At 37.2% G+C, this 18,473-nt stretch overlaps 1 protein-coding gene across 1 annotated transcript; it reads right to left on the reverse strand.

Moving 5' to 3' along the window:
• Positions 1-1,654: 1,654 nt before the first annotated feature.
• Positions 1,655-10,681, reverse strand: LOC149846553 (ultraviolet-B receptor UVR8-like). Its single transcript, XM_089998066.1, has 12 exons — positions 10,492-10,681; positions 10,206-10,350; positions 10,030-10,122; positions 9,838-9,870; positions 9,418-9,478; positions 9,189-9,307; positions 8,046-8,131; positions 7,719-7,920; positions 4,785-4,838; positions 2,183-2,293; positions 2,043-2,099; positions 1,655-1,964 (listed from the first exon to the last, which is right to left on the reverse strand). Exons 1-12 carry the CDS (start codon positions 10,527-10,529, stop codon positions 1,773-1,775), a joined length of 1,191 nt encoding a protein of 396 aa, XP_089854192.1. The 5' UTR covers positions 10,530-10,681; the 3' UTR covers positions 1,655-1,772.
• Positions 10,682-18,473: the final 7,792 nt, after the last annotated feature.

Raw genomic sequence — 18,473 nt, forward strand, 5'->3', positions numbered from 1 at the left:
AGAGTAGCGATTTATAGTAGAAATCTGATCTTTGTTGTAAATCGCTACTCTCTGATATGATTTTTATTGTAAATCACTCTCTGGTTTAATTTATACTTTAAATCGCTACTCTCTGATCTGATCTCTATTATAAATCGCTGCTCTCTGATCTGATTTTTACTGTAAATCGCTACTCTCTGATCTAATTTGTACTGTAAATTGCTACTCTTTGATTTGATCTCTATTGTAAATTGTTACTCTTTGATCTAATTTTTACTATAAACCGCTACTCTCTTATCTGATTTCTAATGTAAATCGTTACTCTCTGATATGATTTCTAATGTAAATTGCTACTCTCTGATCTGATTTCTAATGTAAATCACTACTCTTTGATCTGATTTCTAATGTAAATCACTACTCTTTGATCTGATTTCTACTATAAATCGCTACTCTCTGATCTGATTTCTACTGTAAATCGTTACTTTTCGATCTGATCTCTGTTGTAAATCATTGTTCTTTGTCTACTCAATTTGACGTTGCTATCATTATTTCTATTATAAATCGTTATTCTCAGTTCGACGCTTGCACCCTGGTATTATGATGAATAAAAAACAAAATGTCAATTTCTCTGATAGTTCAACTATTTCTCATGAGCAGACGATAGCAAAGAATACTCTGACGACGACAAAGGGTGTTTCGACGACAGCAGACGACTAAATTTCAAAGTTGAGACTGGTGATGATAGTGAAAATGACTTTCTTTCTTCCAATCTCAACTACATTCTTAACTAGAGTCTCATCATCCCTTCTCTTCTTCACTTTAGTCACCCCCTCTGATCTAGACTTCAACATGAGTATTACATTATAAACCTTGAAAAGGATATGCTCGATACCAAGGATTTTACATTATTATTTTTTATACCATAAGAATTCTATAGTACTAGTTTCAGTTAGAACTTAAACTCTGGGAACAACAGATAAATAGAGCAGGATATGTATGACTCAAGGTTGCCAAAAAGGAAGACAAAAATGGAAAACGAGGTTTTAAGTCAGATAACGGGAAACCACCAAGAAACAAATCGGAAAATGTTGACAAAGAAAAACCTTTATAACATAATAAATCAGTGAATCCAAGCATGAGACATGTATCCACAAAAAGAAAATGCTTGGGAAAACACAAGAAACATGAGAGAAACATGTTTCTCATAGTGCAGGAAACGTGTTTCCCAGGGAAACACGTGTCTCTTATCCTTTTTAATATTTTCCTTTTTGAAAAAGGTTTCTCAGAAAATATGTTTTCCATCCTCTTATAGTTTACAATAGCCCTTGTTTGCCTCTCGCAGAACCTTTTTCCTTGGAAAGCAAGTTTGACCCTGAAGCCTACACCCAGAAATAATTTTTGGCATTGATTTTGGGGGGCACTTTCCAGAAAGAAAGTGCCCCTCCCATTTGCATCATGCAGTGGGGCCTATGGAAAACACGTTGAGTTCTGTATTTGCAGAAACCCTCTCCCTATTGACACATGATGCAAATGCCCCCCAAAATACCGCAAAGAATTGAAAAAGCTTGTAAAGCAATGATCTGAAGATCGAAAACCAAATACAGGGAATTATACAATGTAACAATTTGGCCACCCCCTCCTGCTAATTAAATTCATTGCTTTTTTTTTCATTAAATCACTGCGTAGTTTATAATTTCATTATAATTTATACAAGTTCTGGTGCTCTCATTTCAATCAATTCCTTTACGCTGTTCCTGATTATTATGACATGGGAACTTATTATTAACCAAATATCAACTGGGCTCACTAATCCATGAAGCAATTGCTAGTGTGTGTCGACCACCACAGGCAACCTGTTCTGCAAACCAGCGTCCTTCTGTGCCTTCAAAACCCTTTGGTGGTGGAACGATTATTGGGACTTCCATTGGATGACCAGTTGTCACTTTCCGGCCATAACCCAGACGTCCATGATCTCCACGTCCAAACTTTAAGGCAAATAAAAGACAATCAATAATTCGAACAGCTTGTCTATCTGTTTAGAGCATCGAGTCATCGATACTCACCGAAAACATACGGCCATCACGTGTTCGAGCAACAGAATGAGTTCCACCACATGAAATCTGTCAATATAAAGATTAGCGCATGATCAATCATTCAAAGAGCTGGTTATGTGTTACAATGCATGCAAATGCCATTCAAGTACCTGAGCGATCACCAAGCCAGAGAGAAGCTGCACTTTCTGAGGTACCATTTTGCTAATTTTGTCATCACCAAACCCAAGCCTACCATGCTCACCTCTTCCCCATGCATAAACCTACAGTGCAATCCAAGAAAAGTACATATACTGTTAAAAAAATTGAAATACACATGAACTTGGCATTTCCTGATGCCAATGTTGAGCTTAAACATGAAGTGGGCCTTTTCCATACTGCCATTGAGCAATGCACTTGATGACAAGAACTTTCTATACACAGAGATGTTGCATAAGACTTGGTTCAACAATGTAAAACCACTATTCAACAGCAAAGGTGTTTATGATAGTTGAGATTCACCATGCTTATATTGAGCCCTTAAAAGAAGCTATTTTAAAGGATAAGCTACAATGACAACACCCTAGTTGCACTATTCAAAACTCATTTGCAACCAAAAAACTAAACCAAACTTAACCCAGACGTGGGCCCTGATGTCCATAATGCTTTACAAAATCTTCACTGAGGAAACCACCACATTAATCACCATCCCATTTTGGAAGATGCATATCTTGTTTGTAATCCTTTTGTCCATGATAAGGTCATGAGTTTGTTGATGGCCACCAGATAATGAAAATTTTCAACAAGGCCAAGGACAGGTGCACCTTCAATAATAAAGTCAAAGGATTTAGGCTGAAGATAACACTGTCTCAGCCATATCCAAGATATCCTAGTAAGACAACCACAGGAAGAGCAAGAAAAGCAATCTTACAACACGTTTCGTAAGGTGGCGCACATATTGGTATCTTGAGCACATTACAAGACGTTTTTTTTTTGGCTAATCCAAGGGAAACACCCTCTGGACATTGACAGGCCTCTGGTTGATAGAATCCTTGAGGTTCCACTGCCACTGGGAAATACACCGAGCTTTGACCTTGCAGCAATAGACAACCCCTGTGGTTTCAAACTTGTGACATCCTGTCAACTTGGTGACATCACAGGTCACCCCTACCAGATGAGCGCCCATCTTTTGTTTGTCAATTTATTCATTGTTTTTTAGCCACTCACTTAATTGCAGCATTAGTTCGTATAAATAAGTGAATAAATAGCCGGATGAAATACTTATCTTACTTTTGGAAGGTGACAGAGAAGATTATGAGGTTTCATATGTTAAAATTGGACACATGTTTAAAAAGATTGCAAGACAGGAAGACTGCTACTAAATTTTGACAAACAGAGACCCATGCAGAGATATGCATACATGCTCATCAGATCAGCGAACAAGATGGCCTTCTGCAAGAGGTGGATTTGCAAGAAATTTAAAAAAAGAAAAAAAAAAAGATATACAAGACATTAATAAAGATGATATCACAAAAAAGCTAATAACCAATATCAGTATTTAGACCCCTTTCAAAGTCACCAGATTGATACTGGCTATTTCTCCACAGCAATTTGGGGAACTTTCAATATCATTTTTCAGAGAAGATATCAAGATCTTGGCAATTTGTAAAAGAAAAGAACTCTGAAAAACAAAGAAAGAAAATAAAAAAAGATAACGGTTTTTTCTGAATGATGATATAAACAAGTAGAAAAAAATATCCATATCTAAAAATCATATTGGATTAGGAGAATATATTATTTAAACTGGAGATGCATCATAATAAGATCATGTTACATTGAAATTTTTTGTCTACTAAAATTTGATAGAATATCTCTAATAATATCTTTCATGTTTTCATATGAAGGAATTTTCAAAATATCAGAGACATTTGTGACAATGGTCTCCCTCCACATCAGGAGATATTGACTCTTGGCTTACTGCTTGGTCCTACTGTATGGCATCCAAACAATGGATATGCACCTCTTTCCTGGATAAGCAAGAATTTTTTATAGTAGCATTAGCCAATCTTTGGCAGAAGTACTTAAGGAAGTCCATGGTTAATTTGTATTCTACTACCACAGAAAGAGCCACTGGGTAAAGGTGGCACAAGAACAACCTATGAATATTTAAAACAAGTTAATTTAATTATAAGAAACCACCAAATGATAACTTCTACCAACTGGTTCACTGGTAGATAAACATATTTCATTAATAGAAATTCTGCTTTTCTATGACATGAAAATAGGGACTGGTCTACTTCATTTGCAGGCTATCAAAAAGCACAACAAAAGATCCAACAGAAGCATTGCATGTATAAAACCCAATGCATCACAAAGATGACAAACATAAAAGAAACATAATAGAGTTGTCTGACGTTGGACAGTATACTACAGGCAAAATCAGTACATGAACACAATCAACATCTAAAAGCATGCACATAATAAAATGGATTAAAATTCCCTTATATTTCCGACAAACAAAAAGGAACAAAGGAAAACACACAAGCAAAAGATAATAATAGACTCAAGCCATCAATAAGAACATGCAAGATATAAAGCATCATATGATGTCATTTTTCAAACAACCATTCCTTCCAGATGAGATTCTCCACCCAGTCAACAGATATGCAGTAGATCTTCTGTAATTACCAAAATTTTGCATGATAAAATATGTAGAAATAGATGCACATCATAGATTCACCATTTTTTGTGGAAGAATAGAAAAGAGAGAGAGACCTCTCCATCATCAGTCAATGCAGTGGAATGCCATCCTCCAGCAGCAATGTCAACCTACAGAACAAAATAAAATAGGTTTCCTTCATTAATCGAAGAGACATCAAAGGCTCATGATGGTGGACAAACGGATCAAAGGAAACAGAATAAAAATAATAGCTACAAATCAACAAATGTGAGAACAGAATAGCCAAAGCTACATAATGAGCATGACACTAAACAATTATCCTCCATAACAGATTGAAGGCCATGCTAAGTTTCTTTTCTTTTCGACCGATGCTAGCTTTCTTTCCTTGAGACTCAAGAGGAACTTTTTTATTGTTCTCACAATAATATCACCAGCAGTTTCCTCGAGTAGAAAATGATGATGATAATATTTATTATTATTATTAAAAAACTCAAAACAATTGGATTTCTCAAAAGTGTCATGATAACATTGCAACGGGATATTTTTTTACAATATTTTTTTTATTGATCGAAATATTTTTGGAGTTTTTTTTTACAGAGAAAACTTTAAAAAACTAATGGATTCAAAAGATCTGGTGACCATGGCCCTTATAGACCCTCAATCCTTGTCAATCTAAACTAAATAGTTCAATCAAGTCACTAATGCCCAAGCTTGACCAAACACAGAGCAAAATAGTGTTGATTGGCAGTCAAAATTCTGTACATTTTTAAAACATCAAGTTTTATTTAAATTTCTGGCTTAAGCATTCTATAAGAGATTTAAAAGAGCAATCCAGGTTAGTTGCATCTACATCAAATACAACTGACTACCTGAATTAATACATATGGTTTAAAATAGTCCTGACTTGATGGACAATACACCTTTTATAGATAATAATCATCTTAATCTATATACAGCTCAATATAAGAGCTCCACAATTTTCCTGCACGATGTGGCTCAGGCTAGACAAGTCACATGTCCTTATACCATTTCATCAGTCTCCGCGCAAGCAAAGCATGGTCAAACCAGTCACAGCTTATGGGTCATGATCACAGGTTGCTAGATGCCTAGTGATCTTGATATGCTAGAACAGTTTCACTCCTCATATGATCCAGTTTGCACAAAACTAGTTCCTGTGATGGTGCAGCTAATCCTGATTCACCCATGCTAATCGCCACACAATGAGAAGCCAACTCTGCAATATGATTATATGAACCAAAGTTGCTTGCTGTGTCAGTCATGCTGACCTATTTATCTGCACGCACTGATTCACAATGTTCATGTGTTTCCGTGTTAATAAATCCACCAATATGATCAGAATCTGTGATCTTTGCACATGAAAAAATTATAGGTGATTCTGGAAATGCAATCATCAAAACACACGAGGGAAAGTACATCATGGAACATGTTCTCACAGTCCAAGAATGAGATCCATGGTTGGGGATCTCAACCACTTGGATATCCTATCAATTTTTATTTATGGAACATGCACTTCAGTCATTGGAGCAATGCTCTATGCATGGCTAAGTGGAAATCTTTTAATGAACATTCACAGATGTTATATATGGTTAAGAGCGTTCCCTGAATCCTCAAACATAGTCACTATTCTGTTTTTGATAATCAGGGAAAACTACCTCACTTACTCATGAGCCTATTGGTGTAAAAACCCTAGGTTCCCCTTTCCCTTCCAGGAAGTACACCCAGGTTCAGCCTCAGCAAGGAATGCATACCCATGGGTCTCAACTTTCGATTCACGATGTTCCTTCAGCCGTGGGGGGGGGGGGCAATGGTCCGGCCCGCGGGTTGCCCGACCTGTTGCCCACCCCTACTTTCAGCTTGGCGACTTTCATGAATCACCCCTACCAGATGAGCACCTTCAATTTGGTGATTCATAGAGTAGTTATGCTAAGAGTTTAGATTGAATTGAGGTATTGCTCTCTATAGAGTTAAAATGAAAATGTTTTAATGAATAGCATCAAGCTTATGAATGGCTAAGAATGTCCAATAGGCAATTACTCATTCGCAAATTCAAAATGAATACAAGACATGGGTTAGATTTGGTGGTTTCTGGATTTGGGTCCAAGCAGAATAACTTAAGACGATTGCTCTAGGCATCACCAAAATGGAAATAAATGAATGAACATGCAATCAAAAGTATCCTGTGTCAAAATGCTTAACAAGGCATCCTAAGTCATTTTTAGCAACTTTAGCACATAAAAAATACCATTCCTAAATGTTTCTAGTAACGATACAATAATTCAAAGGAGATACAGGTTCCAGTAATAAACAGTCAACACAGTACATGAGAAGTAAATAAACAGCTTAGATTGCCTTAAATGAATAGTTACAAAAGAAAAAAAAAGGATAGCAAAGTGCAGTAGGGTGAGAGTAAAAAGCATTTGTATATAGATTTGGCTAGGCCAAGGGAAAACCACCCCATATTGGCAGGCCTCTGGTTGGTAAAACCCTTGAGCCCCCCCCCCCCCCCCCCTTCCCCACCAGGGGGTACACCCAGTTTCGACCTTACAGCAAAGGATGCCCTCATGGGTTTCAAACTCGTGACGTCCTGTCAACTTGGTGACATTCACAAGTCACCCCTACCAGATGGGTGGAGCCCTTGTGGGCAAACCATTTGTGATTTATGCATCATGAATTTCTTTAGAGTGTTAGGTCAAAAATTGATTTAACAGCAGAATCATGCACTTTTATCACTAAATGCATTGATGGCTGATATTTGAACAATTGAAAAAACTACAGTATCAGAAGATAAAAACATTTTAAAGAAAATCGAAGTGGTAGCATATTCATTTCATTCTGTATCATACATATTTTCCTTTCCACCATTTATCAAAACAATTGCTTATTGAAATAGATTTAACTGACAATGGATTGTGCACCTTATGAACATATTATTCTTGCAAATTAAAATATAAAAGTGATAATAAAGTGAACAAAAAGATAGGTAAGGCATGAGTGAGTTGAATACAAACCAAGGTGAGTCCCAAGAGACCTTCAACAGGAATAGGTTGTGATCTTGGCTGGGTATCCCCAGTTCCTAGTTGGCCATACTCATTATTACCCCATGCCAACAACATACCGTCCTCGAGAAGAGCCAGGTTATGGAAAGCACCAACTGCAATCAGCCTGACCTTCTCAAGACCATGTACACGCACAGGAGTAGAAATCTGCTTTCTATGATAAGCAATATCAAAGGACTCAATCAAGGCGAAATATAAATAATGAAAAAATGCATACTAATTACTAAAGAATCATAAGGACACAAAATCATTGAAGAGAACAAGCAGAGAACAGCGTACATATCACCTGGTGGCCAAGGTTGGCCCCATGTCCATACATGTCCATCATTTGTGAGCACCACAGAATGTGTACCTCCAGCAGCCACCTGATAATTAGGACCTGTTAGCAACTTCAGAGATGTGGCAATATAGATTCCAAACTTTCTTACACAGAAACATAGCTCCAGCAAAGCCATGTTCCTATGAAACTGGATTGGCATGAAAGAAAGAGCTTTTGTAGAGATTCATGGACTTGAAATGATTCACTTGGCTGAGAGATTCCCTTCTATTTATGCTTTGGTCAAGGATAAAACAGGTCATGGCAGTGACATTGGTTGGGCATCAGGGTCTGGAAAACCATTTGCTGAATAAATCCAACTCTAAAAGAGACAAGCATTTCAAAGATCTAATGAAATTATTAAGCAACAAGTGGATAACAGAGGATAGGGAGGGTATGATTGAGTGGAGAAGTGATAAGGACAAATAAATAATATATATTATATACATGTAGCAACAAATATCTGCAAAATTTTGAGAATATGATGTGATAAAGCAAAACGAAGCATATTAAGGTAAAAATTATTGCAATAGTTTGAAACTATCACATTTTTCTTTTTCTTTCAACATTATGGATGCATTTACACCTCAACTTTATGTTATCCCATGTTATTTTTAATCTCTTTCTTTGCTTTAAAGATTCAGAGATATTCCTGATACTTTCTAATAACAAATAAAAATGATGATACCCCGAGAAATTGGCTCACTAATATCAAGAGCCATGTTGGTGACTACAACTAAATCCAAAGGGCAGTGCAGTGATGTTATAGATTTCAATTATATCTCCCCTGGTTCTAAGAAGAAGATGAAGTAAGGTATACACTTAGACAAGATGCTACAAGATGTACAGTCCAAATTGCTGACTTATGCAAGATGCTAAAAGGTGTGAAGTTTAAATTGCTTGAGAAAATCAATACATATGTTGAGAAATGTAAGGTAGCTGATATTGATTGAACACAGGCTATGGGACAATCCTTAACAGAGCTAGCTAAGGAAATAAAGAATTGAAATATAATCAGACACAAAAAACGTTGCATCATAAAGGATTGGGCAACATCAAGGACCAAATAAAATTCAGTTATGAAAGTTTCTGCGCAATGGCAGCACCTGTCGAACAGAAAACCTGGGTGCACAACGCTGAGGGTTGACAACTTTTTTCCTCGGAGCTGGGGTGTAATCATTCTTCGGAGTAGGCTCCTCACCACATTGCCCATACTCATTTCCACCTGCAAATTCAAACTCCCAATTGATAAACCATGCCACTTCTCACTTGATTCTACAGATATTGAAACCATGGACTTTCAATGGCAAAAAAACAAAACAGCAGGCAGAATACCCCAAGCATATGCACGGCCTTGATCATCAACAGCCAAGCAGTGCCATCCTCCAATTGCTGCCTGCAAAAAGAAAAAGAAAAAGCAAAAAAAAAACAAAAAACAAAGAATCATCCAGCCATCTAGTCCGCAATATCCCAACATCAAAGCATCAGATTCCGGCAATAGATGCATTCCTTCAATTAGCTTCTAAAATAAGCAAGTGAATATAACAACTACACCCTTAGCAAGAGTCATGCTCTTGCGTCAATAAAAATGAGCAATAATTGGTACCCAAATAACAAATACCTTCACTCTTTTCATGAACAATCTAAACGTATACTTTTTATTTAAAAAGGATAAAGAAGAATTATATCATGAAATTCTAGAGCACGTATTCTAAAGAGCACTAATACAATTGAGCAAGCAAGTATTTCACACACCTGCACAATTCTCGCATGGCCCAGGGCCCTGACCTGCATTACAACAAAGAAACGCAAAAACTTCAACAAACCAAATGCGTTTCTGATTTCCTGTCGATTCCTGGTCGTCAGGGTCCCTAATAAGCTATCGAAAGAGAGAGAAGTAAAAGAGAAAGTTAACAACAAATGCTACCCCAGAAAGTAAGGATTCACCTGAATGGGTGAGTTCTTGGTTTTGGATTCTGGGGGTTGAGCATCGGAGTCGTGGCCTAAGGTGCCTCTTTGATTCCATCCCCAAGTAAACAACTGACCCACCAAACATAAAAACGCATAAACAGGGTATCTGAAGCCATAGAAACACCCATTGAAAATATCAAATGGGCACCCACCTTCCCATCGTCGCGGATTGCCAGGGAGTTTCTACTCCCAGCAACAACACCGCAAACTCTTTCTCTCTCAAGAGCTCGAACAGAACAAACCCAATCTTTCTCCTCCGAGTTCCCGATACCCAACTGCCCATCTTCACCAGAACCCCTGCAAAAAGAAGGAAAGCACCATCAAATGGGTATATATATATGTATATATATATATATATATATATATATATATATATATATATATATATATATAGAGAGAGAGAGAGAGAGAGAGAGAGAGAGAGAGAGAGAGAGAGACCATGACAAGACGATAGAGGTTGAGGTGTGAGCTGCCATGAGGGATTGCAAGGTGAGGGGCTTCAGACAGGGAATGGACCTGTTTGGAAAGAAAAAAGAAAGAGTTTGGAGGGAATCAAATGAGCGAGAATGAGAATAGCAAGTGGGGATGAGTACTGATGCACATTTTGCACCATCTCTCAAGTTCTTGTTTTTTTAGAATCCCCACCGCCAATATGTCACTGTTTATCTTTAGGGGGTTTTATCATCCTCATATTAGAGACGCCTCACTAATAAAATTTAAGGGGTTTTATCATTCTCATATTACAGACGCCTCACTAATAAAATTGAATCTTACAGAAAGGCCCCCTTGAATACCTTCGTGTTCTTTCATGAAAACCATTCTTAACAATGCATATTATGTTGAGTTTGAAAGAGTACCAACCTTGCCAAAGCACTCACACAAAGACAAGAATTTTTAACGTGGTTCGATCACAAGGATTTATGTCCTCTTTTCTCTTTTGTTATTTCAGGTGGGAGGATCAATCTTTTATTTATAGAGGAAGATCAAAGAGGACGTCCCATACAGAAACCCACTTCATGTGGGATACATTTAGAACCAGACCTCACTAAGCGGGGTAAGGCATAGGCCTGGATGCCAGTATAAACTAGTGGAACAAAAGTGATGCAAGAGCAGGTGCCCGTGCCAAGCGAATGGAGACCATACCCACTTGTAGATCTAATTTCCCTTTTTTGAGTTTGTTTAATTAAATTCAATTTCAATATCAGATTGATCCGAGATTCATTGTAAGATTATGGTTTTATTAGTTGCTTACAAATATTTGCTACCAATATTGTTGGTTGATGAATGAATTTTGAGTATTTTCTTTTGATTTAATTACTTATTTTTCATTAAATTTGAGTTTTTATAGTTTAGTTACTTAAGAATAATTTTAGAGGTTACATAAAAAAGGGTGTTCAAGCTCACCTCATTCATGTTGCCAACAGGGAAGTGTATCTTAGTCTAGTCATTGTAAAAACTGAACTTGAGTTCATAAGGAGTCTGAGTTAAACAGGCGGAGCTTGAGCTAGCTCGTTGACAAAAAAAATCCTTTTAAATTAAAAATAATAAATTTTGGGCTCTAAAGCTATTGAGCCGAATTAATTAAACAGAGTTATTTACAGAATAAACGTATCATTTCAAAGCTGTAAGCAATACGATTTGTGTTGCTAATTAACAAACCTACACGAGCTGAGTCAAGCTGAACAATCTTTATTCATGTGCAGCCCATCTAAGCTTATTTCATATATTTCAACGAGCTCTTTTACAAGCCGAACACGAGCAAAATCATGAGTGGCTCGTCTCGTTTCCCAGACCGACACAAGAAGCACATTTCTTTCTCTTTATGATCACCTACCTCACTGGTGCACTTTGGACTTTGCTTCTTTCTCCTTCTCCTTATGTCGGGCCAACATGCCGATTGGCCATATGGATTCTCCTATAAAGGCGTAGAAGTTTGGAAAACTTTCCTTACATAAGGAAGCTTAAGGTTGCATTTGCATTTGCATTTGTCTACGCATATGCATAACTCTAGGCTTTGACTCACCTTGACTCAGTTCATTCAGTTGATCGGTTGGCCCAGTTGTTTGCAAAGATTATCTGTTCAAACTGCAAACATTTTAGTCAGTCATGTTGGATATGCATCGTTGGAGCCATCCATGTCTTCCTCTCTCAGGTCCCAAATTTTGATTTTATTGTTGGAGTGTCCCTAGCGGCCACAATCATGTCCCTGAGGTAAATGAACTCTCTCTTTCTCTCTCTGCATATATGATTTAGCTAACATTAAAGTAATGTTTAACATTAGCTACATTCAATCATATTAAAATAACTAAAATATTCTTCAAAGAATGTCATTTTAAAAAATGCATAGTTACTGTTTTTGGAATTATACGATCTTTTGAATTTAAAGATAATTGAAAAGTCAATTACCTTTTTCAAAAAAGTAACTCTATGAATATATTAAAGTTACATTTTTAACCTCAAAAAGCAATAATGTATTTTCTAAAATGTCATTCTTTTAAAAGTTATTTTAATAATTTTAATATAATTGAATCTATCTAATGCAACTAATTTAATATTAGATTAACCCATATATATATATATATAAGGTAAACATTACTACTAATGAAGGTATTAAACTAATGAGCTAAAAACCATAGGTGCAAGTTGTAGCTACTCAATCTAACTACATAGATTTGCTTAACATGGTTTGTTTGCTAATGATCAAGTCTTATCATGGTTTTTTTTATGTAAAAAATATGATCATTTGAATTATGAAATTTTGGCACATTGTGAGCCATTGATTTTTGGATCACATAATTTAAAACAAGTTTTCTACTAAACAAACCCTGACCACATACCTAGCCAAAGAAAAGTTAAAACTTTTTTAAGAAAAAATGATTTTAACTCATTAGTTACGTACATTCATTGATAGCCAATATCAACCGCACATATGTATCTTGAAATGGATAAGTGCAAAATTAATACGAGCTAAATGGGGTTTTCTATCCTTTTGGTGTTTTTTCGCAGTTCCAACCCCATAACTGTGTTGAGCATGGTCGGTTTACGAGAAATCTACTCATGGATCATGTGTTTTTCATAAAAAATATGATATTTGAAGCCTTTAAAATATACAAAGATTTTGGACCGTTGATTTCTCAAACCTTATAAAAATCTACTCATCTGTCATAATCGAACACTTCAAGAGTTGACCCCTATAAAATCAAGTACATAGATCACATTTGTACCGTCAATATTTAAAAGTAAAATAAAAAAACCCTGAAAAACTCATTTAGCACTTTACCATTACTCTCTCTCTCTCTCTCTCTCTCTCTCTATATATATATATATATATATATATATATATATATATATAATGTACAAACCTTCCTAATCATAGAGAAATGAAAAGCACGCTGCACATCAATATTTCTTTGTACAAATGCTATTTTTCAAAAAAAAAAAACAGACAAAGCAAAATCTAATTATTTTGGGAAACAATTACTGTTTTCACGCCCATTCAACATTTTAGAAACAAAACACTTAAAAACGTGATTTCTCAATCGATAATAAGCATTTTTTCATGATTTCACACTTTTTTTTAGATAAAAACTGCTTTTTGTGTGAATATATTACAAGAGTTATAAGCCTTTAACTTTTTTGGGTGAATATAGTGTCATGCCTACCTTGAGTGATATAAAAGCCGAGATACTCTTATTTTAATATATTACTTTCTTTCTTGCCTCAAAAAAAGATAATAAATAAACCCGATACAACTTGCATGTTTTAGTGGACGTCCTGCATTTTACTAGCTATTCTTAAAAGATAACAGTAATAGTAGAAACTGTTTTTCTAAGATTCAATGCTATGCTTACTATAATACAACAATGATAATAACAATAATAGTCATGATAATACTAATGCTTATGTTGATGATAATTGATGACGAGTATTATGGTATACCAATCCACGGCGGTACAATTGTAGACCTTATCTCTCAAGGGATGGCAGTGGACTGGGGCGGGAGCGGGAGCGGGGGACAAGGTCTCCACTATCGCCCTGTCTCAAAATCCTGTCCTCCATCCCCGCCTCCATCCTTGCACCAGTTTTGATTTTAACCTCCATCCCCGTTTAATATCCTCCATCCCCAGTTCAAACGGGGCAAGGCAGGGCGAGGCCTTTTTTCCTTCGGTCCATTGCCATCCCTAAAGAAGGATTGGGGACAGGGCGGGGATGAAGACGGGGATGGGGTGGGGTGGGAAAAGCATAAGTCCATCCCCGCACGGGTTTTGATAATCTCTGACTCTATCCCCATTTCATGTCCTCCATCCCCAGTCCAAACGGGGCGGGGCCCGTTTTCCCCCGTCCACTGCCATCCCTATATCTCATACCAACCCACTCAATGTGAGCTTTGCAAAAGATCTGGGCGTAGATAAGTGATTAAATATAATATTTAAACTGCAAAATGATAAAGCCACTTTGATGTTAGACCTAAAAATATGACCTTGTAAGAGCTATGAGCAGCATCTTATGCTATACTTTATGGACTTTCAGAACTTTTTTTGTTTTAAGGAAAAATATTTATGCATTGATTCGATTATAGGTAGGAAACCTTCAAGGAAACCACATTTTTCATACTTGGCTGCCAAGGAGAGAGAGAGAGAGAGAGAGAGAGAGAGTCTGGGGGACCCCTACCCCGATTTTTTTTAAAGTGTTCCCTGTGTCCTGTTTTTTTTATAACAAGGGGAGGGGTGTTACAAAAAGAACAACTTTTTAAGGATGCGGTGGACGCCGTTCCGAGCATCCACTGCATCCAATCTTTGTTGAAATCACCCTGCCCCGCATCCATTTCGTCCCATTTCGAGCAGGGGACAGTGATTCAAACATACCTTTGAGTGACAGAGTGGTCTTGCTGTCATGATCCTCTGAGATTCAGACTCTTGTAACATCAATTCTTCAAACAATGTCATCACTTCCAACAAGTTAAATATAACTAGAGTTGATGCAATTTAGCCATGATGCTTTTGCAATTTCTGAACTTCCAAGCAATATAAATAATGATGACAACAAGGATAGCAGTTAAGACTTGCTATTCTTAGTAACTATCCGTTCAAAATGATTTACAAACACAAGTCTATATGCCCACGGAGAATGGTACTTTTTAAAATGGGAAATATTTCATGCCATTTGCTTTCAAAAGCTGCTGCATCCGCTGGACTTCCTAGATTACATGCATATATGCACTCAAAAAGCAATAAAGTATGCACATTACTAACTTTTGGGGCAAATGACGTAAAGTGCTCTTGTTCTTATTATTGAATTTCCATATGCTTTAAAGAAGTAACGTTTTAGATGGTTGTCACCAGATAACTATAGCAAAGTAAAAAATGATTTGCACAGCCTTGATTTGATAAATTACATACACACATTATATGGGTAATTGACATATAGGCACCTAAAATTATGGCGATTTATATTTAGCCACATCTAACTATTAAGAAATTCATTATGACAAAAATACTTGATTTACCTGCTCTTGAATTATCTGATTTTGATGCATAAACAAGATTTTTTTAAGACTTTAAAATCAATGGCTCATAATCTTCATAAATATTCAAGCACTCAAAAATTATAAATTTTCATCGAAAATACACGATCCAATGGTTGATTCCTAGAAAAATCACCATGCCAAGCGCATCCACAATGTTGGATTTGCAAAAAAAATATTGAAGAAAAAGCCTATATTTCTAGTTCTCATATTCTAGCGACTCTCTTTCTCTCTACCTATCTATCTATATATGTGTGTGCCCCTTCCGATTTTCGGAAATTCTGGTTGTCGATGCCTCATTTTGGTTCTTCTAGGGTTTTCATTTTTATCATTCTTTATAGATCGGTTCTTATTGTAGTTGCAGAATCAACAACTTGAGTTAATTTGTTAGGGTTATGGTTTTTTTGCAGTGGTTGTAAGAAAAAAAATGTCCTGAAAAATAATAAAAGGATTTTAAGGGATCCTATGAAATGTGCCTCTTGTGACATGATACCAATTTGAAGAACCCATCCGAGCACAAGTATGATTTCATGAGGAAACTGCAAGAAAGGAAGCATATCAGTGGAATGAGAGAGGGTGGTGTATGTTCGCTCCCGATGATTCACTAAATCTCACGTCTGTGTTCGGGGCTTTGAATGAGCACCACGTATACAAGCACATGGGGCTCGTATTCCCGTGTATGTTGACATAACTTTGCATCGGACTCTGGTGTTGTTGCAAAGACTTAAGTACCCTTTCTTGCTATTCTTCTCATAAAGTGATGGTTTGGGAAAATGACAAAAATGCCCTTCATTCAAAAAAGAAAAAACAAACAGTTCAAAAAAAGGACAAACATGTCTTCTTCTTCTTTCTCCGTAAAACACTGTAAAACCCTCTCTCTCTCTAGAGAAGAAATCAAGGGAAACAAAGAGTTCTTCCTGAAGAAGGCCATGAACATCAACCCTCTCACTCTCTCTCCCTTCTCTCTCTACTTTTGTGCACATCCAACAGACGATCCTACATTGCTCCATCGTCATCTTCTTCTTCTTCCTTCTTAGTAAAACACTGTAAAACCCTCTCTCTCTCTAGAGAAGAAATCAAGGGAGGTAAAGGGTTCCTCCTGGAGAAGGCCATGAACACCAACCCTCTCACTCTCTCTCCCTTCTCTCTCTACTTATGTGCCTGATTTAAAGTTTTTGCCCTTACAGGAGGGAGTTCAGGGGTTCATCCCAGCGTGGGTAGCATCATTCAACTAAATGAATTGTAGATTCTGATCCAGAGTTTTTACCCTTATAGGAGAGGGGTCTGGGGGCTCCTCCCAACGTGGGTAGCATCATTCAACTTGAAGAGTTGTGGAGTCTGATTCAAAGTTTTTACCCTTACAGAAAAGGGGGGTCTGAGGGCTCCTCCCAGTGTGGGTAGCATCATTCAACTTGATGAGTTGTGGAGTCTGATTCAAAGTTTTTACCCATTCATATTTTAAGGCATTAGATCTCATGTTTGAACATCCACGCATGTGCAGTTTGCTTTCATCATGTTCAGTTGCTTTCTAAATTATACTTTGAATTCTGGTGCATTTTAGATCTATCGATTTGTATGTAACCAGAGCTCATTTTAATTTGAATTTTTTACTGCAACTTCATGCATATGTCTTCATGCTCTCCACAAAAACTCAGATCATTCTGAGTTTGTTTGACTCACTTTAAAAATCGAGATTCAAAACCTGTTATTTTGCACCGTCAGGATTTTAGCAGAATCATGACTAACTTGCGAGAGTGATTTCTCCCTAACCAGAGATGATCTTTCCAATCTGTAAAAAGGGTTGTTTTCTAAATTGAATCTAGTTTGTTCATACCAAATTTCAGCGATTTCTATGGTGTTTTCATACCAGTTTTGGGTCAAAAACCATAACCCTGCTACCCACGCTGGGATGAGCCCCCAAACCCCCCTCCTGTAAGGGGAAAAACTCTAAATGAGGCTCCACAACTCATCAAGTTGAACGATGCTACAGTTAGTGTGCAGGTCAGTCGGTGTTTGATGGAGAAATGTTGGATCGTTTGTTGGATGTGCACAGAAGTAGAGAGAGAAGGGAGAGAGAGTGAGATGAGGTTTTACCCCTCTCTTGTAAGGGTAAAAACTCTGAATCAGGATCTACAACTCATTTAGTTGAATGATGATACTCACGCTGGGAGGAGCCCCCAAACCCTCCTCCTGTAAGGGTAAAAACTCTGAATCAGGCTCCATAAGAGTCAATGTACAGGTCAGTCGGTGCTTGATGGAGCAATGTATGATCTTCTAATGGATGTGCACAGAAGCAGAAATAGAAGGGAGAGAGAGAGTGAGAGGGTTGATGTTCATGGCCTCCTCCAGGGGAGATTTCTTTCTCGGATAATCCTGCAGTGCAGAGACTGGGTCTTAAATAATCATCTTCGGGGCACTTAAGTCTTTACAACCACTCATTTTCAAGAACCGTCATTTTTTTTTGCACCAATGGAGAAGAGGGTACTTAAGTCTTTGCAATCGCATCAAACTCCAACGCTAATTAATGCTGACAAACATGGGGATACGAGACACACATGCTTACATACGTGGTGCTCTTTGGGACCCCCGATCATGAGATGTAGCTAACTGCCCTGTTCGGGGGGGGGGGGGACATATAACCTGCTTTGGTGGAATGAATGGAGATGAAGTGAATGATGCTCCTGCTCTGAATAAGTCAGGTATTGGAATTGTCATTGTTGATGCTACTGACTTAGCCAGAAGTGCATCAAACATTTTTCTTACACAACTTGGTCTTAATGTCATCACCAGTGTTGTGTTGACCAGCGTGTTGACCAGCAAAGCTATTTTTCAGAGGCTAAAGAACTACATGATAATTGCTTAAAGTTTAAAATTCCAGTGATTCACAACCCATGAA

Source organism: Nuphar pumila, chromosome 2 (genome assembly GCF_984573655.1).
Source record: "Nuphar pumila chromosome 2, dmNupPumi1.hap1.1, whole genome shotgun sequence".
Taxonomy (NCBI): Eukaryota; Viridiplantae; Streptophyta; class Magnoliopsida; order Nymphaeales; family Nymphaeaceae; genus Nuphar; species Nuphar pumila.

Excerpts from the sequence above, each read along its gene's own strand:
- LOC149846553 (XM_089998066.1), bottom strand. The coding sequence starts at position 10,529 with ATGGCAGCTCACACCTCAACCTCTATCGTCTTGTCATG. Across the intron at positions 8,132-9,188 it reads CCAGGTTTTCTGTTCGACAG|GTGGCTGCTGGAGGTACACA; the intron begins GTGCTGCCATTG and ends CCTAATTATCAG. Across the intron at positions 1,965-2,042 it reads GTGATGGCCGTATGTTTTCG|TTTGGACGTGGAGATCATGG; the intron begins GTGAGTATCGAT and ends TTTGCCTTAAAG.